Source organism: Pleurodeles waltl, chromosome 4_2 (genome assembly GCF_031143425.1).
Source record: "Pleurodeles waltl isolate 20211129_DDA chromosome 4_2, aPleWal1.hap1.20221129, whole genome shotgun sequence".
Lineage (NCBI taxonomy): Eukaryota > Metazoa > Chordata > Amphibia > Caudata > Salamandridae > Pleurodeles > Pleurodeles waltl.
The window spans coordinates 861,728,534-861,754,133 of NC_090443.1; the positions used below are offsets into that span (position 1 = coordinate 861,728,534).

The 25,600-nt window shown below is 41.2% G+C and overlaps 1 protein-coding gene across 2 annotated transcripts in view; it reads left to right on the forward strand.

Annotated features, from left to right (window-relative positions):
• Positions 1-25,600, forward strand: part of USP24 (ubiquitin specific peptidase 24) — a 1,409,949-nt gene that overhangs the window by 178,405 nt on the left and 1,205,944 nt on the right. For both annotated transcript variants that reach the window (XM_069232604.1, XM_069232603.1), the window contains exons 14-18: positions 1,570-1,665; positions 1,762-1,923; positions 9,032-9,139; positions 14,636-14,785; positions 18,547-18,678. In XM_069232604.1, coding sequence (XP_069088705.1) covers positions 1,570-1,665; positions 1,762-1,923; positions 9,032-9,139; positions 14,636-14,785; positions 18,547-18,678 — 648 coding nt within the window. The remainder of the gene's footprint in view (positions 1-1,569; positions 1,666-1,761; positions 1,924-9,031; positions 9,140-14,635; positions 14,786-18,546; positions 18,679-25,600) is intronic.

Here is a 25,600-nt window from a genome sequence, read left to right on the forward strand (position 1 = left end):
AGGAGGGAGCAAGGTGCAGGAAAAAAACTACCCTTAAATGTAAGCAGATGTAGTTGACTTATCAATTACTCCCTCAGGACTTTCAGTGGTAAAACATATGTGTCCATTGTGCGGTGGGGAGGGGCAGATCCGGGCGAAGTGTGTTCCCAGTGACTGAGGACTATGAGGGGGGGAGGGGGGGCGGGTGGGCGGCTACGGACTCCATTGTTACTCTGTGGCAGCCACACGCAAGACCACTCTGTCAGGTCTCTACCAGTACGCGCAGCTGAGCTGCCGCCGATTCTGAAATCGGGGCTGTGGCTGCTTCCACTTTGCGGGCTGCTCAGTCACGCTGTGGGCCCACCGAAGGCCCCTGCACAGGTCCAGAGGTTGGCCCCTATGTTCCAGGTTGGGAGGGAGAAGGAATGAGGCTTCCCCAATGTCCCGTCAGCTCCACCGCCGCCCCCTAACACACACCGGGCCGCAGCCATTTTCTCTGTGGATCATGTCTTTTTTTAATTTTATTTTTTATGTAAAATAATAAGTCTTTTAATGACCTTCCTATGTAAGTGATTTATCACAGCCAGTGGAGTTACATAATGATTGAGTAGAAACTATAAAAAAAAAAAAAGAGATACTTTTGCTTGTATCTTGTATTGGGATACTGCAGTCATTCCAGTCTACTTTCTATTCATCCCTCAAGCCTGATTTAATTATGTAAATATTCAATAAATATTTGTGTGTTTAGTCTACAAATCTGTTGGATGAGCATTTTTTTTTTTTTTTTTACAGTAATGATTTTAAATGTACATTAATGTTATCTTAAAATTACACTTTTTACACATGGTATATTTTACTTTAAAACTACTCATCCCTTAACCATAAACTTCTTTTTAACCCAAGCACTCCCTATCACTGAACCATAAAAACCTCTTACTTCCCCTAAATACTACCCATCCTTAAACCCCAAAAACTACTTACTACTGCTAAACACTACCAATCCTTGAACCTTAAAAACTGCTTCACACTACCTTTCGATGAAACTTAAAAACCTTAATACTTTCCTGCTCTAAACCCTAAAAACTTCAAATCACCTCTAAATATCACCCATGCCTGAACTTACCCATTCCTGACCCCTAAAAAGCCATCACCACCTTTAAGCCTCAACCTTAAAATCTAAATATATATATTTTAAGTACTTCTGTGAACATATTAATTCATTTTTAATAGACATTTTTGCTTATTACTTTATGATTTATATACTAAAGAAACTTAAGCATATGTGTATTTATTAAAATGTATCACTGTATTAACTTTAATGTGCCCATAATTTAATTTAAACAAATACATTTTAAATAGTTTAAAGTTCCCTTATTTCAGCATGAAATGTGTACATGTTAACATATATACACACACACTTTTTTTTTACTGGCAGTTGCCAGTTTATAGTTAGTCTGAAAATTTTCAAATAATCATGAGTCTACAAAAAATATCAAACTGAAGCGTTACATTATTTTGTGTGTAATCATTCTAAAATTAAGGATTAGTAGATTAATGTTGGTGCATCTTTATTTTTATTTTGTTTTGCAGAGCTGGGAGACAGAGACAGATAGAGTGCGACAGAAATTGCTAAGTTTAATAGGACGCATTGGTCGTGAAGCACGGTTTGACACAACTACTGGAAAGGCAGGGAAAGATTCTTTTAATGTAACCAAAAAGGAATGTTTTCTATTTTCTTTTTCATTGGACTCTAATTGATCTTTGTTTCTTTCCAAATTAAAGGTCCTTGAGGTGCTGTGGGAGCTAGCCCATCTTCCAACTTTACCCTCCATTCTAATTCAGCAGGCTTTGGATGAACATCTTACAATCCTAAGTGATGCCTATGCAGTAAAAGAAGCAATCAAGAGAAGCTACATTATCAAATGCATAGAGGATATTAAAAAGGTTGGTGACGTGGGCTTCCTGGAATACTGGTTGTGTTCATAAGGTCCATTCCATTTATCTCCTAACTTGTTTTTATTACTCTGGGATTTGTATATCTCCACATGGTCACATGTTTTTTTTTTTTAAACTATTTTATGTTTTAATGTAGATTCATTTAACCAATTATCAGTGTTAATTTCTCAAAAAGTGTGCATTATACCACTGGCGTCATTCTTAATGTTTGCAGTGATGTGGGCACTGGGTGTGGCTTGTACATCACAACAGCCAGAATGCTTGGTTCTAGTTTAGCGCTAATATATTTAAACTTAATTACATTTGAAACTGAAAAGAGACTAAACTTGGCTACATGTTTAAAGTGGTGTGTAACCAAGCAGTCACTCATATGTCTGCTGTCCACTAACATATAGGCTAGCCTATTTCTTTGAAACATGTCTCCCAAACCGAGATCTGATTTTGCCTCTTTAGGGGCTATGCTAATGTGCGACTGACTGTCTTTTCGCCTTAGGAAGAGCTTTGAACCTATGCTGGAAATATCAGCATTCTGTTACTGTCATAACTGATATTCTTCTATAATGCCTCAGTTGTTAATGTTCTTTCAGGAGCAGTTGCAACCTTTTCGCTTTCATTATTGATATGTTTTCCTTTTTCACACAACCATGCCGAATATTTATAAAGGAGCAATAAACTACAACAATGAAAAAGAGTACCATTATTACCATTATCAAGTGAAGTGCATATTGATATGTTACATATTCCAGTAGAAATTGGTAAGTGTGATCACAGTTGCTACACCAATACACAGTGGGTTGCCTGTTACACTGCCCTCATGTTCTCACTCCTTTCTAGCTAGTTGACAATTGTCCACTGGTATGCAGGACCAAACTATGACTATAATAGGATGTTGACATCTTCCTCTCGGCCAGTGTCTCTCTCTGTGTGGGAGCTCCACCCTTTAACTTTGTCAACAACTGCCACAGTTCCTTTTTCAGCATTTCAAGGATATGGGGTCCTGTGCTATTCGAGGAACCACTCACACCTCATCCAGTCAGGAAGATACCATGAAGTGGAGCTCCCACCTCTCAAAACCACTTAAAGGAGTGTGTTTAAGTCAAATCGCTTCCAGGGAGGTAGGCCCTTGCTGAAATCCATAACTTTGGGGTTTTAGCTTGGCTTCCATTACCAATATATCTGTAACAATTGTAACTAGTAGTTGTGCACTGTGTTACAATAAGAAAGAACCTGCCTTGCCCTCAATTTGCTAAAACCTATTTCACCAGGGCAGGGAGTAAGACTTCTAAGATGGTGCAAGATCCTTGAAGTGACTTGACCATCTGTCAGCAAGCATCATGTAGAGAAGAGTCTAACATATAAAGTAGAACAGAGAAAAGGGTGAAAATTTGTACCAACCGCAATACTACTTTTTTAAACAGTTAAACAGTTAATATAGAATCTTTTGGCATAGTTTCAGTGGAGCTGACACAGGAGGTTCCCTCTCACATCCTATGCAATATATCACAGAGAAATTATAGGGTTTTGATGAGAAATTTACGATGGATACTTCTAAATGCAGATTCTTCACCTTAAGAATATTTCCCAGGCACCAGACTGAAACTGGAAGATTTCATAGCAGTGCTCTCACGCCCTACTAGGGGCCACCATGTTGGAGCTTTGGGCGATCAGACTAGCACTGAAAACATTTCTTCTCTCTTTCAAAGGGAAGGTTGTGCAGGTTTTCACGGACAACACCTCTACAGTGTGGTTCTATAACAAGCAGGGTGTTATGGGGTTGTGGACCCTTTGTCAAGAGTCTCTGCACCTCTGGACATCACTGGAACAACACAGCATTTCTCAGGTAGTTCAAAATCTGGGAAGCTCTCTGAACACCAGAGCGGATAAACTCCGCTGACAAAGCTTAGTCGATCGTGTATTTCATCACCATCCGGAGGTGGTGCACCGTCTCTTTCAGCAGTGGGGAGAGCCTTGTTTAGATCTGTTCGCCTCCACAGAGAACGCACAATGTCAGCAGTATTGCACATTGGAGTTTCCAAGGTGGCAATCGCTCTGAGAGACACTTCATCTTGTGTGGAACTCAGGTCTCCTGTATACGTCTCTGCCCATACCACTTCTGCCCAAAGTTCTCAAGAAGATCAAGAACGACCGGGCCTAAGTAATCCTTGTCACTCCAGACTGGGCACAGAGTCTGGTATCCCAAGCTACTGAGCATGGCCATTGATCCTCTGATGAGACTGCCCCTTCTGAAGGATCTTCTGTAGCAGCAGCAGGGGAGGGTTGTCCACCTGAACCTGGCCAGTCTCCGCCTACTTGCATGGAGATTGAGCTGCAGCATTTCACAGCTTTTCACCTTCAAGCCTGAAGTCTGTAAAGTAAATTTGGAAGCCAGACATCCCTCCACCAAAATCCTATACTCCTGATGTTGGAAGAAATTTGTGGCATTGTGCACAGACAAGTCTGTTGACCCTCTTTCTGACGCACTGCTATTTTCTTTTTCTCTGGCCCAGTAGGGCTTTGCTATAGGCACTCTCAAAGGTTGTCTGCCTGCCATTTCTGCTTTTTTTACGGTTACATCACAAAATAAAATGATGGACGGAGTGTTGAAACTTTTCATTCACTCACCCTTAGTCACAAGTATGGGTTTATTCCATTGTTATTTTGCTTGCCATGTCACCCCAGTTTGGACCCAGCCATAGGCAAAAATCAGTCTTGGCAGGTCCTCTCTGGACTGGAAACCAGCATCTTGGGACCTGTTTTGGGGTATCATCCCTCATCAGCCAGGCTACCTTGATTCCAGTGGTGCAGGGAGCAAGAGAACCACATGTGGGCATACCCTTGGCCACTTAAGGTGCACATTGCAACATCACAAAATAAAATGATGGACGGACACTCGCCCCCAGTCCCATGGGGAACAGGGTCAAGACTAATTTGCACATGGCTGGGTCAAAACTAGGATGTCATGGTGAGCAAAAGAACAATGGATTAAACCTAGATCTGTGACTGAGGGTGAGTGTTTGAAAAGTTTCAGCACTCCGTCCATCATCCTTTTGTGTTGCTAAAGTTGCCCTAAGTGGGAAGGGTATGCTGAGATGTGGATCTTGTGCTCACTGTGCCACCGGATTCAAGCTAGCCTGGCTCATGAAGGGTGATATGCTGAAACTTGTCTCAGGATGCTTGTTTACGGTCCAGTTTGGACCTGGCCTGCCGTTCGGGCTGGACTGTTCCCATGGAGAAACGGGAGTCAAGACTGATTAGCATATGTCTGTGTCCAAACTGAGGTGGCATGTGAGCAAAAGAATGATGGAATAAATCCAGATCTGTGACTGGGGTTGAGTGTTTGAAAAGTTTCAGCATTCTATCCATCATCCTTTTTTGTTGCTGCTTTTTTTTGGTTGCCTTATCAACCTTACTTGTTTAAAACTCACATTCTAAATAGGTTCCTTAATGGCCTTACTCATGTTTCCTCCTTCCCCCTTCATTATGCCTCAATAGGATTTTAATTTGGTTCTGACATTCGTGATGTGCGCTTCTTTCGAGCATTTCCACAATTGTCCTTCCAGGCTTCTTACTTTGAAAACAGCTTTCCTTGTGGCTGTTACATCTGCCTACAGGGTGAGTGAGCTGCAGGCATTGTCATCTAAACCACCCTACCTTTCCATCTATCCTGACAAAGTGGTGCTTCGCACAAGGGCCTCTGTTCTGCCGAAAGTGGTTACACCCTTCCATGGCGGTTAATCCATCACCTTGCCTACTTTTTACATCCCTCTTTGGGGCAGCTGTCATCAAATAGTGTATCTGTTCCATCCAATATGCACAAGTATAACTCCATACATATGCCTACAGATTGGATAATCAAAAAGAAAGGTCATAACTCGAAACTCAAAGTACCGATAAGCCACACTTACACTACAGTCCATACTAAAACAACACAGCAATACAGATGTAATCAAGGGGAGGCAATATCTCATCTGTGTGTGATAGCATCATAGCAGGATACTAGAAAGTCACACGTCTTAGCTAAAGGCTGTCCCAGTGTAGTACCTTCGACTACGTCCACCATAACAAGACAGGCGGATACTACCTCTATGGGCTAAATTCTAACCACATATAAAAACGTGTCAGATATAAAATGGAAAGGAAACTACAAGAGACTATCTCTCCCCCACCTTTCTGTAGCATACCCTAACACAGAGCCGTAGGGCTGCTGAATTGAGCACAAATACCAATACCAATACCACTCCTATATTCCCCTACTCGATAACAGGGAAAAAAATGAACAGATCGGCCCGGATCCAAGATTATCCCAAGGTGTGTTCTCCCCTTCCCGGGTAGGAACTACTGCAGCATACAGAAGGAACCACGTCATAGGACGTATATCGGCCAGAGGAGACTGGAATAAATGTGTCAATCAAATTCCTAGGAGGCACGCTTGAGAGGAGCCACAATGATGCACGCCATCTTGGAAGAGTCCTAGGTGTGTGCATAGACACCCATATAGTCGGAGGGTATATTAAAACAAGGATGGCCCAAACTAAAGATGCCCTTCCGGTGGGCCCTATAATACTCCAATCAGAACGTAATAAAAATTCTCGAGGGGCTCATCTTGGGGGTACTGTGGGAAACTGGCACCTTGTTGTACTACCTCCCCCCTCCCCACTAGGTTCCCAGTGCCAGTGTTCTTTCCCTAAAACATTGTGGAGGTAATTGGATACACCTTTAGCTACCACTATAAGTCCATAGTTAGTTACTTGGGTACCCAATGCATTGGGTACTATGGGTAGGCCCCTGAGGGCAGCACCCTCTAGAGCCATGCATCTAGATATAAATATAGATATACATATTAAGGTTAGAGGAACCACAATAAGCAAGTAATTTTCCTCTATTGCTGTAAATATGAATCTTTCAGGCCTGGTCAAGCTAAGAAAGACTAAATGCACTTTAATACAATTGCTCACCTTACAATTAAATCAAATATGTAAAGCAAATTACTTACTGCAAAGATTTACAACATATTAGAACACAATTTAAACGTGCCTTTATTTTTCTGCACACATGTGACTTGTGTTAATAAATTCCATTTATATCAATATAAGTATGTTAATTCATGATCATTTAATACCCATAATATGCTTCATTTCTACTGTTTCTTCTTAAAGATAATAATTTCAACGTTCATTCTGATTACTAGTTCACTCAAATAAAAATGCACAATATCTTTATGTTAAAACATGATGTTAAATAAGAATGGGGGCTACATTGTCCACCATAATTCAAATGTGTGCATTTTACATTTCCACTTTAATTTCTCTGTTAGGCCTTTAAATGAAGGTTTGTAGGTCAACAATATGCTAACTTCTATGTCACTAATGCATTAGTAATATTTGATCTCTGTCAACTGACTCCATGTCACAGCTAAAGGGCAATAAATGCTGAAGGAGCCTGCCTTAGCATATTAGTAGCCAAGAATACCTGACAGCCACTGACTGCCAAAGTGGAGTCTAGGAGTCCGAGTCCTGACCTTCAAAAGTGGCACCTGAGTCTGCTGGACCCGGGATAGTTGTCTGACTGTAGTTTGGTCTCTCAGCACAAACGTTACTACAAGTTGAAGGGAGCCATTTGGAGACCAGTAGACCAGTGGCAGCTTGTTTTGTGCTAGGCTGCAGCACGACTTTGGGAGACATCGACCTCTGAAGCTAAAATCACCCTACTGTGGTCCAGTAGGTGGTGACAGGAAGACCATCCCTCCCTTCCAGCACTGGCTCATCATCCTTGAGAATCTTCAATATCCTGTATCTCTTGCATCCGGACATTTCCGTTGATCCCTGTGGCAGTTTGCTTATAGAGCTTGGAATTGGACTGGAGACTGCTTTCCTTGCATGGTAACTGCTCTCTTGGACCTCATTGGTCCCTGTGATTGGCTCCCTGTCAGAGTTGATTGCAACAAGAGTACCCTTATAGTCCGTTTCAAGTTAAATGTTGCAGCTAACCCTAAACTGTGAGTTGATGTATATTACAATGTTTTATTGCACTAAGTGAAAAGCTGTGATTTACTGTTTGTTTAAAAATTCATATCTCTGGAGCCCTCTGGTAGATTTTTGTTGCTGAGGTGTCTATCTAAAGATAATACTACAACCTATTTTTATAAGTTGGTGACAGATTTTATTGTGTTGCGTTTTTTTCCTATTCAACTATTTGGTACTTCTACATACCTTACACCTGTTCCTTAGATAAAGCCTAACTTCTAAGCCTCACCTACCCAGGACGGAGCAACGATACGGAATTGTGACTTTTTTACACTGTGAGGCCACACAACCACACCATATAATAAAGCGCTTTCCTGCCAAAGTACATACAGAGGTCTTCAAACTGGGGGGCGGGCCCCCCTAGGGGGGCCTCAAGTGATCCCAAGGGGGGCGCCAGGCTCTGGCCAAAAGAAACATTTTACAGATAACAGGGCTTTGATTTAAGCAGAAGCATGTTATTGTATTGTTAAAAAGGTAACAGTAATTAACTGCAGTGTTTAAATAGGTCTAGACATATTTAAACATTGCAATCTTTATAAAATAATTGTGAAGAATTCTGAGGGGGGCCCAAGGATTTGTATTTATCAACTGGGGGGGCGCGTCATTAAAAAGTTTGGAGACCTCTGGATTCTAAGATGTGCAAGGATATGGGGTCGAACCATGATTCTGTGATCAAGTTTGTGATGCTTGATGAGGTCTGTGATGTCTGGTGTGTGGCGTGGCGTACAGTACAGCGAGTACTACTGGAGTGTGAGGGTGTGTGTAGTGGTTAGTGAGATGTGGATGAGGTTGGGTCTGTGTTGTTTGAAAGCTATATGAGTATCTGTGTCGTTTAAACCTGGGTAGGATTGTGGAGCTTGTTAGTATGGTGTACAGGGTCAGGCCCTTGAGAGCGAGAAAGAGAGCACTGGATTTTACTTGGTAAGTACCTTTTAATTTTAATTGCTTGATGGCTGTTTTAGCCCTTGACATGGACTGTACATTTGTTTGTTTCATTCACTAATTTGAATAGTGTTTAGTACTCCAGTCATTCTAACTGTCTCTAACAGTAACTGCTTTTTATTTGCCAACAGTCTTCTCAACATAGTAATCCCCAGGTTGTCTGGGTGGTACCTGCATTACGCCAGCTGCATGAAATCACACGCTCCTTTATCAAGCAAACCTATCAGAAGCAAGACAAGGTATGAAATCTCTCCTTGAACTTCTGTCATGTTAGCATTTTACATAAACTTTTTAACTTAATTGTTCCTGTTTTCTTTTCACCGTTTATGTTTAAATTTTCTCTCTTCTACTTATTGGTACATCAAGTTTCTCATTCAGTCACACTGATAAAATATGTAGAATCACAAGTAAAAGCACTGGAATATAGCTTGCACTGTAACACTTATTTTACTGTGCAAGGTGAATGCACAACATTGGCTATGTCCGCTTATCTGCATACTGGCTTCACAGTCCATAGTTCTCAGTTTAGGAATTTTTGCTCCTCCTTCTTTTTCTTGGATTCCCAATTACCAGTTTTGAACAAGGTGGGTTTTTTATGGCCCCTTCTCCTTAGTTGATGTCTATGCTTTGGGTTGGTAGAGTGCTGCCAATTTGTACTTTACAATACTTTCTCCTTTATTGTGAATGTCCTATCACTCTGTTTAGTATCCAAGAGTGTGAAGCAAAAAGGACATGGCATCCCAGAAGTCTCAGTGGAGAAGCTCTTTATTTTCACAACTTCCATTGAGTGTTCTACTTTTTTTTTCAGGCAACATTATATGAAATTCTGCTGTATCTTATACACGTAACAATGACGGATGCTTCAGATTGGCAATGTGGCCTGAAGTCTGTGACACTTAGGCGGCACTCTGGCTTCCCTCTATCTCATTCTACTGTTCCCTCATGACTGTTTCCCTCTGCAGAGCAATTTCCTGAGTTTTCACAGCTGCCTGATCACATCAACAGTGATGAAAGCTGATGCTACTGATGTCCTTTCTGTAATTATGCGTATGCTTTCCTTTTGTAGAAACTATCTTAAAACAGACATACACTCAAGTCAAAAGTGCCAGAACATACGCTGTGTGCATTTGCTACTGTTCCTCACATTGTTCAGCATTGGAACCCCATTCACTTAAGGTGAATAGGGTTCAAATGATTGAATCAATGTATGAGAAGACCTGTTGGCTCAAAAGAGAGATATAAGATGAGCACTTTCTCCGTTCTTGCCTCCTTTGCTAATGGCAGAAGAGAATATATTGTTCACTAAATACTGAGAGTCTGTTGAGTGCCCAACCAGTAAGAGATAAAAAATATTTTGTTTGTTCAAGCTGCTAACATTTTTTTTAAAACACATAAAATAAGAGGATTACTTGTGTCAATAGCTTGCATTCCTCAGTTAATTTCAAACACTTCGTAATTTTACAATTCATGTTTTGGCTTATTCAGTTAACTCAACCTGTCTCATACAATTAATTTGAAGCACAAAGTAATCTCGTGTTCTATACAATTTGTCATTGCGAAACTAACTAAAACTTGCGAGAGTTGCATGATATGTATGAACGCATGTAAAATAATAAAGTAGCATCTGTTTGTGCCTCAGATATATTCCTCCTCACTTTAACGAAAGAAAGGGACAAAATAAGTTCTCCTTAGCATTGAAAGCACTGTAGTACTTTATTTGAGCAGCATCTAACAAGTGCAGATTCCTTTGAGAGGTAATGAAGAGACTTTAACCCGTTGCAATTAAAATAATTTACATGGTGCTTTGAAATGCTACATAATTTCAATTTTTTTTTTTTAAGTCTAGATCAGCAGTTTTGTGTTGACAGTCACTGAGTTAAGGTAAAATCTCCACTGGAGAAATACAGAAGTTTGTGATTTTAACTGAAGGACCAGTATATTCATGTTTTTTTTAAACTTTCCGTTCTGGAAACTTCATATAAATTTAGTCATTGGAATCACTGCCGGTCTATCTATAGATAAACTTAATAGAAGCATATCATTCATACACACGACACAACCGCAAATATGTATTTTCATATATTTATATGGTGTTTTCCTCAAAGCTTATTGTCTACAGGTGCCACAGCAGTACTCGAATAAAATAGATTTGTAAAAACATATGAATAAAATTATCTACTAAACAAGATACCTGACCCCTGGAATGAAGTGCTAGTTAGTGAAGAGATGGGTTTAATTGATTTTCGGAAACTCAAAAATGTGGGTTTGCTTCTTAACTCCATTGGAATGACCTTCCACTTTCCCAAGCCTATCATTGAAAAGCTATACTCTCCTTTCCATTGTTTGGTTAGCCTAAGAACTTGTGCAGAACAGTATTTGTTAATTTTTACCTTAAGGTATTGTTTTGCGAACTTATCAAGACATTTGTAGGGCAAGCACAATAACTTTAAGGTGATCGTTTGTCAACTGTAACCAATGCATTGTCTTAAGTTTTTCTGAAATTCTCTCAGCTGTTTGAGATCAGGTAGAGCAGTGGTTCCCAACCTTTTGACTTCTGTGGATCCCCTCTTTATCGGTCCTAGAACCTGGGGACCCCCACTGAATCATTGTTGGAATCTGGGGAAACCCCCCCAATGAGACATCACTGAAATCTAGGGACCGAATCTGTTAATAATATTTAATTTTCTAAGCAGTCACTGACCCCATGAGGAGACTTCGCAGGGTGGGAACCTCTGAGGTAGAGTAATGATTTTGTGCTTGTTCTGTATTTAAGCGATTTGATATTATTCCAAACTTCTTAAGATTGACACGTTTTAGTGCGCTTCTTTCAGTATCTCTGATGGTTTGTTTGTGCTACGTAAGGCTGGAGAAACCTGATTTAACCTGTGAACTAATATATGTAATTAGGGTAATTTAGCATCCTAAATAAAATCATGATTCTTGCGTGGCAAAAGAGCAAGCAGCTCTGGTGTTTGGGAAAGCGTCATCAAGTCTGTTTTATAAATAGTCCCCTTACATAATACACCAGCATTTGATCTACTTATCTTTTGGGCACTATCACTTATCCAGGAGGGCTAATCAGCTAACCCTAGCCTCATGTCTAAATAATCATCAAAAGGGTCCATTTTGAAGTACATTTTGTTTGTCTTCGGATAGCAGTCATGTTGAGCATTATTTTGACCTGACGTTTCAGAAACATGTTTTTGTATAGATAATAAAAGTCTATCTTCACTTGTGTTGATTAAAATTTGTCCAGTGTGACGCTTTTATTCCCACCAGCCAGAAAGGATAGGACCCAATGTAAAATTGCTTTTAAAATAATGCCATCAATTTAGAAGTCTGCACGGAAGTAGTTCAGAGCTAACATTGTCTGATTTATGAAATACGTTTTGGCAGTTGCTTTTATCTTAAAGTTGAAGCTGTCTCAATAACATGTCAATATGGATTGTTCCATGCGTATGGTGATCACTATTGTCTTCAAAGGAACAGACCTTTGCACTAGCATCTAGTTCCACAGGAGAAAGGCTTGTGCTGGTAATCTGACTGAATATAAGGAATTTCACAAACCCTCACTGTTGGAACTTCAGGTCAGGTTGACCAGATTTTGAACATGCAATAGTGACTGTCCTGAAATATGTAAGTGACACATTTATGGACTTCCAACAGGATTTCAGGTCCAGAAATTGTGAAGTCACAAGTTAATAGATGTTTGCTGAATTAAGTCCAAGTCCACTGAAAAACAGCTTGCTTTCACATTATATGATCGTATGCCCTTTGACTGCTTTACTGTAAAATTGCTGCAATAAACCACTTGGAATAATATGTTCATTAGCTAGATAGTATGAGTACTGGAGGCACAGCAGCAAAGTAGTTTAGTGTCAGCCAGTCCTGCTGTTTGTAGATGCATCACTTTACATGCTTGAAAATAGAACTTTACCCATAATTATAAAACCTCATGGCAGCTAAGTGATACCCCGTAGGGCTTAAATGCAATTTTGATCTGGATTTAGGCTGGCAAACAGAGCCAGTGTAACCACAGTAGACTTGGTTTGGTCAAATGGCTGCTGAGTGAAGCTTTGCTTGTGAAGGGTGTTCGAGGCTGTTTGAGGATTATGTTAATGTGTGAAAACAATTATGCATGTAGCACAGAATGATAAATCCCTGCAATTCCTGCAGAATGACCATGCATATTGAGACCACCATGGCTAACTAGGAAGTGGTGCTAGAATATAGCTCAATTTTGCAAGAGTCGACCTTGAGGTAAAATGTCACGCAGTTCTCAATAAGGACAAGCAGTTCTACAGGTAATGGCAGGTATTGACCAATGATGGTATTATATTTAATTTTGTACCATCTGTGTTTTGATGATTGTCATACCCATGCTAGGCATAAGGTTGTCAAAAGCACCATTTAAGCATTGAATAACACGTAGTCCAAGAGAATTCTCATATGCACCAAGTAGCATTAAGAAAACAGTTGGGTGCGAAAAAATGTTTAACCCACCCAGCCTTTTGCTAAAGAGGGATTAAGAAAGATGAGCTTGATGTCAAATGATGGCTTGCCAAGGAAAATTGAAATGTTGCATAGTTACGAGAATTATGAGGTGCCATTAAATGTCACAAGTAGGATGACCAGTCATATACTTGCACAGGAATCACTGCTGCCACCCTTCTCCTCTACCTCTTCAAACCATGTGGTTCTGTAACTGTCAATGTGCAATCCCTGGGTTACATGTAAGTAAGAATTAGTCTGATTATCTATATTTCCATATGTCGTGTATCTGTGTTTTTACATTCAGGTTTGTAATTCTCAAGGGAATTTGGGTATTGATTTCCAGATAGATGTATATCATGATCTTCATTTCAGGGATATTCGAGGGAAATTGTCTATTAGAAGAACAAACATGGGAGAAATGTCTTGTTGTAAACATGGTACAGTGATTTGTAGTTCATAGTTGTCCAGAGGAGTGCTCTTCATTTAGCAGGTCATACTGGTTTATGTATATCAATTGCTGTATTTAGTTAATAGAGCTACAGCAAATTATTAAACATTTTATTTCTTATTTAGATGTTGGTGTACTATTTAAAACCAAAGCCATGGAAATATTTATGGTGTCTGTTAGTAATTTGGCTTAATAGATATTTGACAACTATCTGGTTCATTTGTTCTGATTTAAAGTTAATTGCCTGCAAAGAAAAGAGTATTTAGAGCTATTTATATACTATATACATATTGAGTGGAGGAAGGCTGCAAATTCAGATTTCTGTGCTTGCCCTATTGGAAACCCAGTTTAATTTTAAAATTTATCCCATGCCCAGTAAAAACTTCTTAGCTCCCAATTACGTTTACATTTCTTTACAAGTTTGCATTTATCTGAAAGCCACAAGATAGAAACAGTTATAATTGGAAAGAACCACCCCCTAAACAACATTCTTGTTGGTCTGTGCTTTGATCCATGGGCAGTGATTACAGCAGTTGCCTGACCTGTCTCCTAAGAAATGCTTAACAGAGAAACAATTTTGGTTAAAGTTTGAAATGTGCTTGAAATGTGTACATATTGCAAGAAGCAATGATGCATCTGATTCTTTGAATCGAGATGGTAGCAACACTACGTTAATGTTTCTCAGAACCTCTGAGGCCATTATATATTACTAATATTATTTATATTTATATGAACAGTTAAATGGGATGTGTGTGGACTTTATAACCTACATTTTGTTCCTTTTTCCAACAAGAGTATCATTCAAGACTTGAAGAAAAACTTTGAGATCGTGAAGTTAGTGACTGCAAGCCTGGTCTCTTGCCATCGACTTGCTGTTTCTGCCGCAGGCCCTGGAGGCTTGGTTGGTTCGACATTGGTGGATGGCAGATACACGTACCGGGAGGTATCTCGTTAATGATTTCATTCATTATATTTTTTTATTGGCTACACCTATGACTTTATATAATGCAATATCTAATGCACAATTATTTAAGAAAATATAGAAAATGTCTTACTTCATTTCCATGTATCGTTCAAAGTATCATTTATCTTTAAACCCTCCAGACTACCCTGTTTTGGTAGCCAATACTCCTTGAATTCTTAGTTTCTCAGCCAACAAGATCCTACTTCTCTTCTTGCTATCTTGCTTCTCAGCATATTTTACGTTTATTGGACTTGCTTGTAAACAAATGCCAGTAAACCTTAATTTGTGAGAATTTCTTTGAAAGTGGTACAATGTGATGGAGAACGTGACATGATATTTGCAAAAACCAACTCAAGTATTTTTTTATTTTTTTTATTTTTATAAAAAAGAATCTTCTAATGGGTGTTTCTTACTGTAGAATCTCCATCTTGGGAGTTACACCAGATGTCAGACTGGATCCGTAAAAATGTTTAACTGAATTACCGGGGCGTGATGATGCAGTAGCTGGTCCAGCCCAAGACTAGCTAGTGCACTTGTATTAAACTTGGGTCCTGGTGGGCTGTGCCATGCTAAATTTTCAGGATAACCACAACTGTTATTAACTTTCTTTTATCTTTTTTGTATGTAAATTTATCTTGGGGGGGAATATCCTAAAACACTGGCAGAAATGACACTTTTTCTTCGTGAGCCTATGTTTTCTACCCCCTGTGTATTGAGTGTTATCCAAAAACCTATGTTACAGGCCTACAGTTGAAAAACTTGCACCAGGGACATCCACTCCTTTCTACCAGACATAATATATGGCAAGACACTCTTCCAGCTGCTCTCTCTGGTTAATTTTTCTTTCACTCTCACTTTTTATCTAAAATATCATTTACTCGATCATTCATTAGTACCATGGCTTGTCTTTCGTTTGTCTTGTTTGAACCGTTCTTGAAATAAGACAAGTTTTAGTGCCCAACCCTTAATCAGCCTGCATGTGGTGCTGCGGGTTTGTAAAATGACTTACTCTTCGCATAAATGCTCTTTGATGCATACTAAAGCCATTAGAGTAAAAAGTGGGAATGAAGGGTTTTTGACGCTCACCATGTTCAGAGAATAATGCTAAGAATTATGTTTTACTTGAGAGGCTGTATGAAACGTCCCAAAAAAAAAAAAAATAAACCAAAGTTAGTTGACTAACTTGGTCTCCATCTCACTAAGCTAAATAGTGAAAGAACAAAATGCATAGTAATGACTGTTCGTCATTTCTTTCATGGAAAATTGGATTCTAATCTACATCACCTGTACCAATATCCATTTCAGTGAATGAGTTTGATTTATCCTCTTATAAGATCACTCTCTATAGAAGGTGTTGCTTGAGGAAAACTTTTCCTTTTTCAATACCCTGAACAGATTAAGGCTTTTCATAGTATCTTCTTTTAAGTCTTTTTATACATTGCTCAAAAGTAGAAACCTGTAAACTATGGTAGTGCTTTTGTCCTAGAGAAAATGCCCTTGATGTGTATGCAGGTAGGGCTCAATATAGTTATGTGGGGACTAGCATGATGCACAGTCTCAGCGTCATCTCAAGTCACTGCATCACAAGTTCTGGGTGTGGCACCACAGATGCATGCACTCTTCATCCCTTTAACATAAATGACAGAAAAGAGACTTCAAGGAAAAGTGTGACTAAGTGAAAGAGCCGTTAGTGTAGAAACTCCTTGTGGCAAGAGCTCTACTTAATTCCAGTATTAGAGGCATTGTTGTTTCTACAGCCTTACACTAGAATGATGACAAATGTAAAAACCATTAATCACGATGGTCATTTACAGGATATATTGCACAGAATGATGACAAATGTACATCCCATTAATCGTGATGGTTACTGAATATAGTACTGGATTTTCTGATTTCAGGTGGGTTGGGTACTTAACTAGAAGTGGATTTCTTTGTGCTGTTATTTCTATCATAAGAGGATTGTGTGCGCTTTTCAACTGTTAAACAGCTAAACTAGTATTTGAATGTCAATTGTTCACTATAAAAGTGATGTCTGTGGACAGAAATTCTGTAACTTGGAGAGCTGTTTGCTTCCAGCATCACCATAGCTTCTCTTTAATAGCTTCGTACGGGCAGCATATGAAGACCTACACCATACACTGGCAGTCCACAGACCACATGGCAAAGCAGAACAGTATACTCTGATTCTATCTTTCTGTCGACCTATGTTTTGCTTGTGGGAAGAGTAGTTTATGCATTATGTTCTAAAATAAAGCAATATGTCTCTCCTCAGTTCTCTTCAGGGCAGGGAGTCAGTGAAGTGTCCAAATAGAGGATGGCTTTTCCTCCAGGAACCTAACTCTTAAATCTGCAAATACCTCTTAACCACTAGCCAGATACTGATATGCCCTGTTAGGTGGGAGCTCTAGTTACAACAAGCTACATTAAATAAGGTTCCTGTTGTCACGGTTAATAAAGGATGATGTGATGCTTTGGATGACATTTTATGAACAGGACAGTAGTGAAGTGTATACACAAGTAGATAAATACTGAGTTTAACATTTACTGCTATTCATGGATACGGTCTACTGGACTTTCTGCGAGTGTGTGAAGAATCCCTGTAAATAATCCAATCAGTGTTTAATGTTTTTTGGGAAAAAATATTAAGAAATTAAAATAAGAGTAGCTGAACACAAGCTGAATTTAGAAGCAACTGTACAAAGATACTCAGGGTTGAGCGAATAACTTTAAACAACCTGAGCGCGTAAACTAGCTAAGAGAAAATAGGGTTTTCTCTACGAAAAGAACTTAACATAACGCCATTCTTCAGTGCCGAAACACATATTTGTCATATTTTCTATGTCATTGAATTTTTGGAACTCAGGTGCAAATGTACTGAAAATAGAGATCTGTGCCTTGAAACTGTTCAAAGCAGTTACACTCGGTATTTAATCTTAATTTAACCAATTCTAGGAAGACAAATCGAGGATGTTAGCAGTTTTGTTTATGTTGAGAACAGCATTTCTTTTTTTAGATCTGTTAGGTATGTGGAAAAAATTGTCTTTGAGTCTGTCACTTTGGGGTAGTTTTGAAGTGGGATATGGCCAGACCATTTTTTCGTTTTACTGCTTCCACATTCTCAAGTCTTTCCATTTCCATAGAGTTAGGTCTTTGCTAGATGGCCTGCTAGCTTCTTTCAGCTTAGATATAATGTTCTCTGACAGTGCACATGAAAAATGTATTGCAGAACGGAATTTAAAATTGGGAGGGAAGGGATTTTCTTCGCAGGTTTTAATCTTTCTGCCCCTTTCACACATTACTTCTAGATTTGTTTAGTGTGATGTCCCAGTGTTTGGTTTTATGAAATTATGGACACTGGTTATGTTTCTTTAAAGCTGTAATGCCCAATGGACAAGAGCATTAGCAGGTTTTTGAAGCGTTATCTGATAATGAACTGCTGGGTATTCACTTAAACAGCAACATCAAATAATTGTAAAGCATTATGTGTATTTAACAGTGTATCCATTAAAACCATCCAGCGACATATATGTTTAGTTGTTTGCCTACCATCTACCAAATAATTGCACGGGCCTTACATCAGCTACTAGAGTATATAACTTAAAACACTTTCCTCTCCTAAGGATATCCTATGAATATGTGAAGTATTAAGTACATGTTTTGTAGTCTTGTGATTTAGTATTTTTGCACTGTTTGTCTTATGTTAAATGTTGTTTAGCTTATTAATGTGCATCTATTTACAGTACCTGGAAGCACATTTAAAGTTTCTGGCATTTTTTCTGCAAGAAGCTACTTTATACTTGGGATGGAGTCGTGCCAAAGAAATTTGGGAGTGCCTTGTGACTGGAGTGGATGTCTGTGAATTAGACAGAGAGGTAAGAATTAATAAAATAATTCGGTTTTTGGGGCCCTCAACTGTTGTGACTGTCCTTTTTCAAAATTGTACATTACAACGCTGCATGTTTTAAGTGTAAGAATCTGGAATGCTGCAGTAGCACAGTTGTCTCAAACAATAGTATGTTTCGGGTATATAATCCAAATTGTAGCAGTATTAGAGCTTGAAAAGTGTTATAGCGAAAGCCTGATAGTGGGGGACTGCATTTCATAAACTCATTTAGTAATACAGAATTCAAGACTAGTTAAGGATCTTATAGTTTCTTAGAGTGCTTATGTCGTTATGGTGACCATGTTGAAATTGGATGACAGATTCTTATTTAGAATGCTGCCATTAATTTGATGGCAAAGACTATAACACTCGATGCTTATGGTACAACAGGAGGACTGTAAGTATCTACAGTTATTTGTTTATTAAGGTATTTTATGAACTAATACTTGTCACCTTTCGGTTACTTCAGAGTACACACTTTAATAAGGTGGAAGGTTAGATTAAAAAAAGGATAGTTGAATATCTATGATTAAAGTTATTTGATACCACATTCTCAACTGTGTTAGTTCATTTAAATGCAAGTCTAATTTGTTCAGTGTTCAAAAGTGTCCAGGCCCGGCTTGCACTGAGGGCTTATTATAGTCTACATCATTGAATTCCAAGTGATCTTCTTTGTTTCGTCTTCATGTAAGATCTTTGGTTCATCTGATAGGTAGGCACTAAGACAGAAGCTTTGATTGGATCCTTCAGAGGTTCCAGTAGTCCTGGTTACACAGGACTACTGTTCATTATGCTTTGAAAATAGTGCACAAAGTACTAGATTTGACACTGGTGATGACACACAAAGCCAGTAGTGTTATTTAAGGGGCGTTTGTTTATATAATTCAACCAATAAGTCTGGGTTTATGAACTGAAAACAATCTTCCTTCGTGATATAAAGGTTTGGTAGTCTCATCCTGTGTTTATTCTCAGTGTTCTAGAGGCTCTGCATTGCTTAGACAGTAACTGGTACACTGATCAGTTCGAAAATGTGCAATGCTACTCACATACCTCTGGCAAACAGCCTATTTGTACTGTCCCACCACAGAGGCCAGATACTTCACATAAAATGGCGTCCCTGCACTCGCAAAGTCCAGGAAAATGGATCTGGAGTTTGTGGGGGCACCTCTGCTAGTGCAGGATTGCCCTCACACATAGGTACCTGCACCCTGCCCTCTGGGCTGAGAAGGCCTACCATAGGAGTGACTTATAGTGACCTGGTTTAGTTACCCATAGTGAAAACGAGTGCATGCACACGTTTCATGCAGGCTGCAATGGCAGGCCTGCAGAACCCTTTGCATGGGCTCCCTATGGGTGGCAGAATAACTGCTACAGCCCATAGGGATCCCCTGGCAGCCCATTGCCCTGGGTACCATATACTAGGGGCTTACATTGGGCGGAACAGTATGCCAGTGGTGGGAAGAAAAAGGTACAATTTAGAGGGGAGAGCAAACTACTGAGGTCCTGGTTAGCAGGAACCCAGTAGACACAGTCAAACATACTGACAGCAGGACAGAAAATGGGGATAACCATGCCAGAAAGAGGGTACTTTCCTACACATGTTGTATTATATATATTGAAATGTGCCGTTCTCCCTTTCTTATGATATATCAGTACCCTATCCCACTCCTTATCAGGGAACTCCCTGCTCACGTCCTGCTCCCAGGTTCGACTAATCAGTTGCAAGGGATCCCGGGCCTTGTCTGTCAGCACCCTAATGAACCAGGTGATCACGCACCTACCACTGCCCATAATATGTAGAGTGTATACCAAAGGGTGGAGGTCTGTTCTGAATTCGTTATCTGCCAGAGATCGGCTAATATGGCACGAAATCTGGTGTTTTCTAAGAAATGACCTCCAGGTATGCCTCAGTGTGTAAGTGGTCAAAGGATTCTAGTACCTGATCTCAGAATAGAGCTCCCACTGTGCTGACTCCCGTGCCTTCCCAGCATTGCAGGCCCCTTTGGTCTAGCAACTCTCGGAGTGACAAAGGCAGACAGTCGAATATCCAGAGAGTATTGTGGGGGCATATTCTTGATGCCTTGCTTGTAGCTGGCATTGGCCAAGAGTGTACTACAACGTGGGAGTGGCACGGCGGAGGGTGAAAGGTTTCTTGGACCATACGCAGTGCGTCTCTAGTAGTACACTGCCCTAGCCCTTCCAGCAGTCTGACCCCAGCCATCGTGCAGGTCTTTGTAGCTATGCTGCCAAATAGCAATGCTCGGAATTAGGAGCTCTGAGCCCTCCTTTCGCTGTTGGGGTTGCAGTTTGCGCAATGCTACCCGACACCTACCCTTATTCCAAAGAAAGATGCAAGGTATGAAGCATACTCTCATAGGGACAAATAATAAGAGATTATGACAGTAGTACAAAAAGCGCAGGACTATAACTGTTTTGAACAGCACAATTCTACCCTGAACTGTAAGAGGGAGCGTGCACCAGAAAGCCATCATAAGATTGCCCTCCGGCAAGTCGTGGGTGGTAGGATAAATGTGTATGCCTAAAAGCAAAAGGAATTTGGCTCCCATCAAATTTCTCGTGAACCTGCGAGTAACAGCTGTGGAGAACATTGCGGGTGAAGGAGATAGACCTTATTTAGACCAGTTTACTCCCAGCCCTGACGCTGCTTTGAATTCGGGTAGGATCTCAGTTATAGCATTTGTGCCATTCCTGATAGTGCAAATGTAAGTCAGCACATTGTCCACATACAAGGAGGCAGCATGTTGAGTTCCTTCTTGGGGTATCCCCCACTCTCTATCCTGTTGCTGCAGTTTCTGAGAAAGTGGCTCCATGGCTAGGGCAAAAAGCAGCAGGATAGGGGACAATCCCGACGCATGCCCCGCTGCACTGGGAAAGAGAGACATGCACTGACCCACCCTCACTTGGGTGATGGGATCCGTATACAGAATGTGGATACGGCTATGCAAGTAGTCGGTGATGGCAAAGGCTGTGAGAGTTGAGAAAGCATATTCACAGCCCAGAATATCTAACGCTTTTTCAAGATCTATAGGCATGTAGCATAGGACCACTGGGCTAGTGCCCACTCCATGATTCTGTGCAGCCTAGGGATATTGAGCATCGTGAACCTGCCTGGAACAAAACCATTCTGCTCTGTATGTATCAGTTGGGGCAATTGGCCTGGCAACTTGGAGGCGATAATTTTACCTAGAATTTTATAATCAGATCCCACCATTGAGTGGGGCAATAGGAAGCCAGTTCCTGTGTGTCCCTGCCCGGTTTGGGGAGAGACACAAGTAAGGACTCCCTTACGGACGGGGGAAGTCTACCTTCCTGCAGCGCAGCATGGTAGACCTCTAGCAGTTTGGGGGCCAAGATCGGCAAATAGGTTTTGTAAAATTCAGTGGGGTACCCATCTAACCCTGGGTTCTTCACTGTTGCTAACTACTTTACAACCTTGCTTACATCAAGTGTTGTGAGGTGCGAGTTAATGTCCTCTACATTGAAAGGAGGTAGTGCGGCAGTCTGACTCCCTGAAGAGAGGCATTTATCGTCCAAGTTCTAATCAATGTTTGGGTGGCGCTGTACAAATCTCAGTAATAGGTAGTGAATGCTCCATGGATATCTACTTGGGTAGTTAGTAAACGTGTGGGGAACATCCTGATTTCCGTAATGAGTGACGGGGGCTGAGCTACACAACAACCACACCAGCAGATGGCCTGATTTGTTCTCCTCAGCATGCATCTGAGCCTGATATGCTTTAAAGTCTGGGCTGCAGAAGTGCTCCACTAGGCAGACATGCGTCTCAGTGACGGCAATGAAATGACAGTTCCCCTCAGGGTAGGTGTATGATCGGAGTTCCAGTTCCCAAAGCGTATTTTCTAACTGTGTTAGTTCCCTGTGTATTGTTGCCCGAACCCCCACCGTTATGCAGATGCAGTGTCCACTTATTACTACTTTCAGTGCCTGCCAGTCGACCAACTGAGTGGTTGATGTGCCCCAGTTATTGGTCAAATAGTGCTGCAAGATCTCCCGCTTGGTTTCCCTGAACACTTGGTCTTCCAGTGCCACAGGCTGCAACCTCCATGTGGGATCCAGCGGTCACAAGAGCCCTCAGCGGAATTGGACCAGTAGGGGATTGTGGTCAGAGAACCTTTTCCACAGGTATTCTGCAGTGGTGGCCAGTGACTGTAAAGGGGGCTGCCAAAGCATGTAGTCAATCAGACATGCAAGTGGTGTGGAATAATGAGAACTCTCTATCTGTGGGGTGCAGTGTACGCCAGAAATTGCGCAGCACCTACTGCCCCACCCACTGGGAGAAGTGTGCCGCCTCGGATAACACAGGTGAAGTGGCTAGTGGGGGGGGATATGAACACTCAGTCAACATTGAGCATGCTGTTGAAATCCCCCCACCCCTTTTATCCATGGAAGGTGTGCCCATCTTACCAAAACAGTGGATAATGGTGTGCAGAAAGCTGTTTGGGAGATGTTGGGGCCGTAGGCACTGCCCAGCAGCACTTGCCGACCATCCAATAATCCCTCCACAAAAACATAACTGCTGTTAGGATCTATATCTATGCTATTAGATTGGAATGGGACTCCTTCACGGATCCAAACCAAGGTTCTGCACCCAAACCCAGAGTATATGGTGCAGTAGCATTGTTCACACCATCTATGCTGCAGCCTGAGGTCCTCACTCCCAGTATTGTGTGTTTCTTGCAATAGCGTTATCTGCCCCCATTGGGGCCGGATGTACTATTGTATTGCGTCTCTTACGAGTCGTGCCCATACCGCGAACATTCCAAGTAACTACTTTGATATCTGCCATTTAATTGCAATAAGGTGAAAGAGTGCAAGACGTTTGTCTTTGTCCTGTTGCGGGCCCAAGCCTGGACCTGTGCTTGTGCATGCTATGTGGCTTCCATGAACTAGGTTATAACTGCAACTGTTACGTGCAACTCTCATCCCAGTGTGTCTCTGAACTTCAGAGTATACCCAAACCTTGAACATGAAATCCCAACCTATAGGGTCTCTGTTTAGCCCAATGGCAAAGGCCTTGCCTTGGGCACAATGGAGCAGGGTGTGGGTGTAAATGGCCTACGCATTACTTGGGTCAACTGAATCGGCTGAACAGGGGTGGCATTTGGTGCCAATGTCCCATCTCTCAATATACACTACAGTGGTCCAAATGGAAATTTTCTTTAGAAAGAAGATATTAGAGTATATACATTTATGTTCAATGGCATGTGTAGCGGCAGATACACATGCTGTGCATTATTCTGCCATGTAGTGTTGGGCTCGGAGTGTTGCAAGTTGTTTTTCTTCGCAGAAGTGTTTTCGAGTCATGAGATCGAGTGACGACTCCTCTTTGGTTCCTTTGCGCATGGGCATCGACTCCATTGTTAGATTGTTTTCTTTCCGCCGCAGGGTTCGGACGTATTTCCTCTCGCTCCGAGATTTCGATTCGGAAAACTTTGAAAAACTCTCTTTTCGTCGGTATTGTATCGATCAGGTTTATATCTTCCATCGACACAGCGGTACCGTCAGGGTAAACAACTTTGTTGGCCCTTCGGGGCACGCGCGCCCAACTCGGCCTATTATGGCCGACCGCGTGGACGCCTCATGGATCGGACTCCATTCCGGTTCTGTCCTCTGTGCCACGCCAAATATCCGTACACACACCAGCATCTGGTTTGCAATCTTTGCCTTTCCCCGGATCATCAGGAAGAAAATTGTGAGGCCTGTTGATCCTTCCGATCGAAAAAGACTCTTGGAGGCAGGAGGGCACGAAGACTCGAAATGGCATCGAGAAGCAGTGAACATCTCAACATGGAGAAGGAAGAACTGATACAAACCGCGGTGCCTGTTCGAGATTCCGAATACGATCCGAAATCAGAAGACAGACCGGTCACAGCTGGACAACATGTGAGTACGGCCTGCCCCCGTACCCTTGCAAAAGCAAAAATGTAAGGCCTTGGGTACGCCAAACCAGAAGGCCATGGCTCGACCCGAAAAAAGACTACCGGTGACCAACTTACCAGTTCGGCACCGAAAAGGCCACTCCTTCCAAAACATCGGAGGGAACAAAGAGCTCCGTGTCCGACTCCAGCAAACATCATTTTTCGGAGTCGAAAATTTGAAAATCACTTTCGGAGCCGAAAGCATCGACAGTATCATCTTTTTCGATCCCAAAAAAAGCCTGCTTCGGAGCCGAAAAGGCCAGCATACACAGAGGAACATGGACTTTGAAAAAGATTTAAAGAAAGCTACAAAACCTCTGAAGAGGAATATCAAGTACAACCAATACTTGAAGTTATGGATGAAAGGCAGTCCAGGATCTATATTCATAAGGAAACAAGCAGAATTCAGACAGCACCTCCTCTAAAAACAAAAAAGAAAGCTAGCCTTTCAGGAGGAATTGGACACTATGCAGCCTCCAGCAAAAGTGCCAAAGCAGAAGGAGAAACCACCACCTCCTCAGTCTTCTCCTCCTCACTCTCCACACCTCCCTACCTCTCCTGCTACTAGTCCTACACCAGTGCAGTCACTCACTCTTATGACTCAGAACAGGACAATTGGGATCCATGGGACATTTATGATCCAGATCCCATTCCTAGTAATGACCCAGACAGCTATCCCTCTAAACCTTCACCACCTGAGGATAGCACTGTCTACAATCAAGTTATAGCTAGGGCTGCAGCATACCATGGGGTCACCATGCATACAGAACCCCTAGAGGAGGATTTCTTGTTTAACACCCTATCCTCAACACACTCTATATAGCAATGCCTTCCCATGCTCCCAGGCATGTTAAAACATGCAGATCAGATATTTAGTGAACCTGTTAAGGCACGTATAATAACACCCAGGATAGAGAAAAAATATAAACCACCTTCTGATCCTGATTACATCAC